Here is a 4,568-nt window from a genome sequence, read left to right on the forward strand (position 1 = left end):
CATACACGAATGCACAAACCGTGCATAAACAAAGCAAACTTTAAAATTTTACGGTTAGTTCGAGCAGAAAGTTTGGGTTTGATAACGGGTTATTGACATCATGGACCCAAATGGTTCCTTGATAAGATGATTTTGCGATGAGAATCGTAATATTTCTCACTTTTGCAACGATGCCAGTGTTTCCAGTTTCTTAAACTGCGTTTCAATAAACGCAGTTTGTGAAACGTACCGAAACTCTGGTGAAAACGGTCCGTCGTTAAACGCGTTTAATTTCGGCGTTTAAATAAACTTAGTTTCGTCAAACTGCGTTTCGCTTGTTTCTGATGAAAATGGGCCTTAGTTGGCGCTCCCGCGCTACTCACTTGCTATGTTCAGTCGCTTTAAAATACAGATCATCAGGAGCGTCCATCCAGCTAATCACTTGTTTACGCCCGGATCCACTTCGGGTCATTTGAGCGATCTTTGGCTTTCCGTTCACTTGGGCCACCTGGCGAGGCATCGGCCCCGAAAGCCCTGCGGGCGTATGGGCTTGGACTGCGGCCGCCATCATCATCTGATACTGGTCTGCGTTAGAACTCAACGCCGTGTTTCCTGCAAGAGGCCCTGTTCCTGGCAGGGCGGAGGAGGCGACTGGGTGGCGCGAGATGGGCATCGGCTCTTTAGACATCCGTTTCGCGGGTGGGGCGTTTAGACAGGAACCTGAAAAACCATCAATCGATTGCTTATTTTTCGGGTTCTCAACAAGATCAGTGCATTTCGCTGCGCTCTCACTTACCCTCGTCCCAGTCCAGATCGGAGTAGAAATCAATAGAAACAAATAGTGTTAGTATCTTATCTAAATTGTGGTCCAACCACAATGCACGATGTTAATTATCAGTCACGCAAGTTTTTTGCCCAACTTAATTGGGCCCAAAACGCCCAAAATGTATAATGCCCGGTTTCTCAACATTTGCCATAACTATGTAGTGGATAAAGTTATAAGACCAATAAGATTTTATGGGTTTCCGAACGGTGACAGACAAAGTCATATCAGGCTCATAACAATCCGTTGGATAAGTACCTTTTTAATTCGACCGACAGAGGGAACTGTTTGATAGGGTATGTTCCATTTTGACTGGTAGTACGTCAGGTGCGAAATACCGGTAAAAAACAAGCGGATAGTAAAGAACTTTCACTTTTGTGCATCGCAAGCTAGATGACGCCACCAAGAAACGCATTTTGATCGGTCGGTGAACATATGGTTTGAAGATGTTTAAAAAAACCGCCACAGATTTGATGTAAAAGCTCTCGGGTTTTTATCTGAATTCAGCATAACTGTTCACTAACGGACAATGAATTCCTTCTCACAGTATATGTTTTAAAGTAGTCCCCAATAAGGTCCAATAATACACTGAAACAGTGTTTCGTTAAACGAAACCTGTCGCGAAATTCAGAATCTCCATATTTGTTCATTTGGTCTTCTCGTTCAGGATACCGTCTTGGCCGTTCAATATAACTTAGAAGTTCAATAATTTCATCATCAGAAGATGAACTCAAATTATCCATTTTAAATAATTATAATAAATTTGTATACGTTAAACAAAACTAAACTGTTATGCAATGCTGTTATGTAATAAGAATAGGTTATGTTAGGTTAGAATCGCTCTGTTGTAAAAGTGAAAACAAACCCTACACGCTTGCGTCAGGCGTTATGAAGCCGATATCCATCCATCTTCGAGTAGATATCTATTCGATAACTTATGGAACCAATAAGCTTTAAACATACGTTGAGAAACCCAACAGACGTGATTTTGGTAGTTTATGAGACTCATAAGCTTATGTAACCGATATGTTGGAGTTACAAATTTAAGTAAAGTATAAAATCGTTTCTCTCTTAACAATAGAGTGATGATCGAGAACCAGAGTTGCATTTTCCGATAGTGCATATTTACATTGTGAGTGATTAAACAATGCCGCTGTGATTCAAGACCTAAAATGCATTTGAAATGTGATCACATGGACAAACATCTCCAAATCCATTTGCGGTTAAAACTACGGTTCATTTCAACGAAAGACCAAACCGGATTTTTTGTCTTATCTGGAACTACTAAAGTTGAGCTACAGGAAGAAGTCGGGATTGATCTTAAGTTGATACATCCTTATGCTATGTCATAAATATACCATCACCGAACCCTGTTAAATACCAGAGTATTATTGCAGAAAACTCCTGAAGTCTACTAAGCTAATCAGTGGTAAGAAAATTCTCTAAATAGCAAAGGGACAATTTTCTTACCTAGAAATAACAGGAATCATTAAAATAGTTAAGTTGATCAAAGAACACTTTGACTGGAAAGCCTGTGATGGCACGTTTCTATCTAAGGATGATTAGTATTTGCTAAAGTAATTTTGCAAACTTCATTGATCAAGAAAGAAGGTGGTTGATTTTTCGTATATGGCAAGTAGGAAGTAAACGCCCTCATCAACACAAATAAAAACGGAACAAGTTGCAGTTGGTCTAAACATCACAAACGTGTTTTTCTCGCTAACTAAACGCGCTAAGTATCTTCAGCTCAAAATCGTCGTTTTCGTTGGAATTTAGGAAGTTTTATGCAAATTTATTTCTCAGCTGGTTTCTCTTCGGAAATGTAACTTTGTCGTACAAAGTTTTGTGCTTCAGTGTTTGACAAATTCAACCATGGAGAGGTACACAGTTGAGCAGCGTGTTAAGATTGTTGAAGCCTTTCACGAAAATGGGCGTTTCGTGCACTTCGTGATCCTTTTGGTCAGCATAATCGACCAAATCTGTCCACAATCAGCAGAATTGTGCGCAAATTTCACCAACCAGGTCTGTAAGACATGTGAATCACCTGTGCATGCTCGCCCAGTTCGTTCTACGGAAAACATTGCTGTTGTTCGCGATAGTGTGGCAGAAGAGCCGTCAACCTCGACTCGTCGTCTTGCCCAACAAGTGAACTTATCACGAACATCACTAAGGCCAATTTTGAATTTACACGCTTAAAAGGTTCAATTGACTCAAGAGCTGAAACCTACTGACCATTTCAAGCGTCGTCGATACGCCGAAGGGTTGATTGAACAGACTTGAACAGACAGTTAATGGTGACTTCACAAAGAAAATAATTTTAAGCGAAGATGCACACTTTTGCCTCAGTGGACTCGTTAACAAGCAGAATTGCGGCATTTGTTGAAAAGCCGATGCATCCAGAAATAGTGACTGTTATTGTACTTCTTCGAAAATGAGGTCTACCAAGCAGTTACCGTGAATGGTGTTCGCTATCGCGAGATTTTAACGGACTTTTTGCGGCCAGAAATTGAGCATTTGCTTGCACTTGCCACACAGCCAACGAAACAACGGCTCTTTTGCGCTAGAAACTCAATTCACCTCGATCATCTGATTTGACACCGTTGGACTTTTTTCTTTGGGGATATTTAAACGAAAACGTGTACGTCACTGGGCCAAGAACAATTCCAGGATGAGATAATTCGGCACAATAACGACATTGAACCTCTTTTTACATAATAACATAATTGTCATAGATCCTTCTATCATAACAAAGAAATATTGAGATAATTCGCTAAAAAGTTTTTGTTTCATTTACAATTAGCATCGTGCGTTTAGGTTGGACCACCCTTTAGTACTACCTTCTAAGTGGAATTGGTCGCTGAACTCGATTCGAAAAGTGAGAAACAAAAACTCCATTCAGCAACCGATAATTCTCCACGTGCACACGGATTGAGCGGGTGCAAAAATCTGCAAAAATCTACTTACTGTCGATACCATTCATTTCCTCGTACGCCCTGCGCTTCAAAGACGGAGACATATTGTTTACAGGTATTTTGTCAGCATCCGGTTTATTTGGAACGCGTTCGTACATCAAGCTACCGTCTGGGGCTTTTGGAGGCTTGGGAAAAGCCACCACATCAGGCTGTGGTAGCAGTGTCTAGAACATTCCACTTTAGCTATTTGCATTTGATCCAAGAACACAATGAGTCCCAAAAGTAATGCCTCTGATTCATTTAAAAATCGGCGTTTTTTGGGAAAAGGCTCGCAACCATCAAATTTACATATAAAAATTCGAAATGAATTTAGACACTCCTTCTGGGACTGTATACTGAGCAGTTACCTTATTGGTTAAAAGAAGCCACTGAGGCGTTGCAGCATCGGGAAGCAGCGTGCCCAGTCTAGTGGCAATCGCAGTCACGCTGCCTCGGTTTCTTTTGCAATACAGCAGCAACTGTTGCAGTTCCTCGTGGGTTTTGTTCGCCTGAAAAGCGGAATATTTCAATTTTTTTATAGACATTGCCACTTAAGGCTTTTAGTCTTTCGTGCTGGCCCATGAGTGATCCTGGGCGAGGAGGGGAATGAGCAAAAAAGCGGAAAATATAAGTTTTGGGTAATTTGGAAGAAGCTTAGTTGAAAGAATGTTTAGTTTTTATTAAAGCCGGATTTTTGCTTAAGGTCGGTTTGAAGTGGAGTTTTGGGGTTGTTCGGCAACAAGTCTATTGGATTAGGGGATTTGTGTGGTCGAGGATTCTGGTTTTGCACTGTTTGTGAAGTTTTGAAATGAATT

General features: G+C 40.8%; 1 protein-coding gene across 2 annotated transcripts in view; it reads right to left on the reverse strand.

Annotated features, from left to right (window-relative positions):
* The window catches only part of LOC125502364 (metastasis-associated protein MTA1-like), a gene marked incomplete at its 5' end in the record, with an annotated part of 5,903 nt that extends 1,641 nt beyond the window's left edge, over positions 1-4,262 (reverse strand). The window contains 4 exon segments of one of the 2 annotated variants that reach the window (XM_048661853.1): positions 363-699; positions 776-805; positions 3,767-3,938; positions 4,122-4,262. In XM_048661853.1, coding sequence (XP_048517810.1) covers positions 363-699; positions 776-805; positions 3,767-3,938; positions 4,122-4,262 — 680 coding nt within the window. 2 annotated transcript variants of the gene reach the window in all.
* Between the last annotated feature and the right edge of the window lie 306 nt (positions 4,263-4,568).

Source organism: Dendroctonus ponderosae, unplaced genomic scaffold (assembly GCF_020466585.1).
Source record: "Dendroctonus ponderosae isolate FM_Combo_2020 unplaced genomic scaffold, Dpon_F_20191213v2 Dpon_F_20191213_10, whole genome shotgun sequence".
NCBI lineage: Eukaryota > Metazoa > Arthropoda > Insecta > Coleoptera > Curculionidae > Dendroctonus > Dendroctonus ponderosae.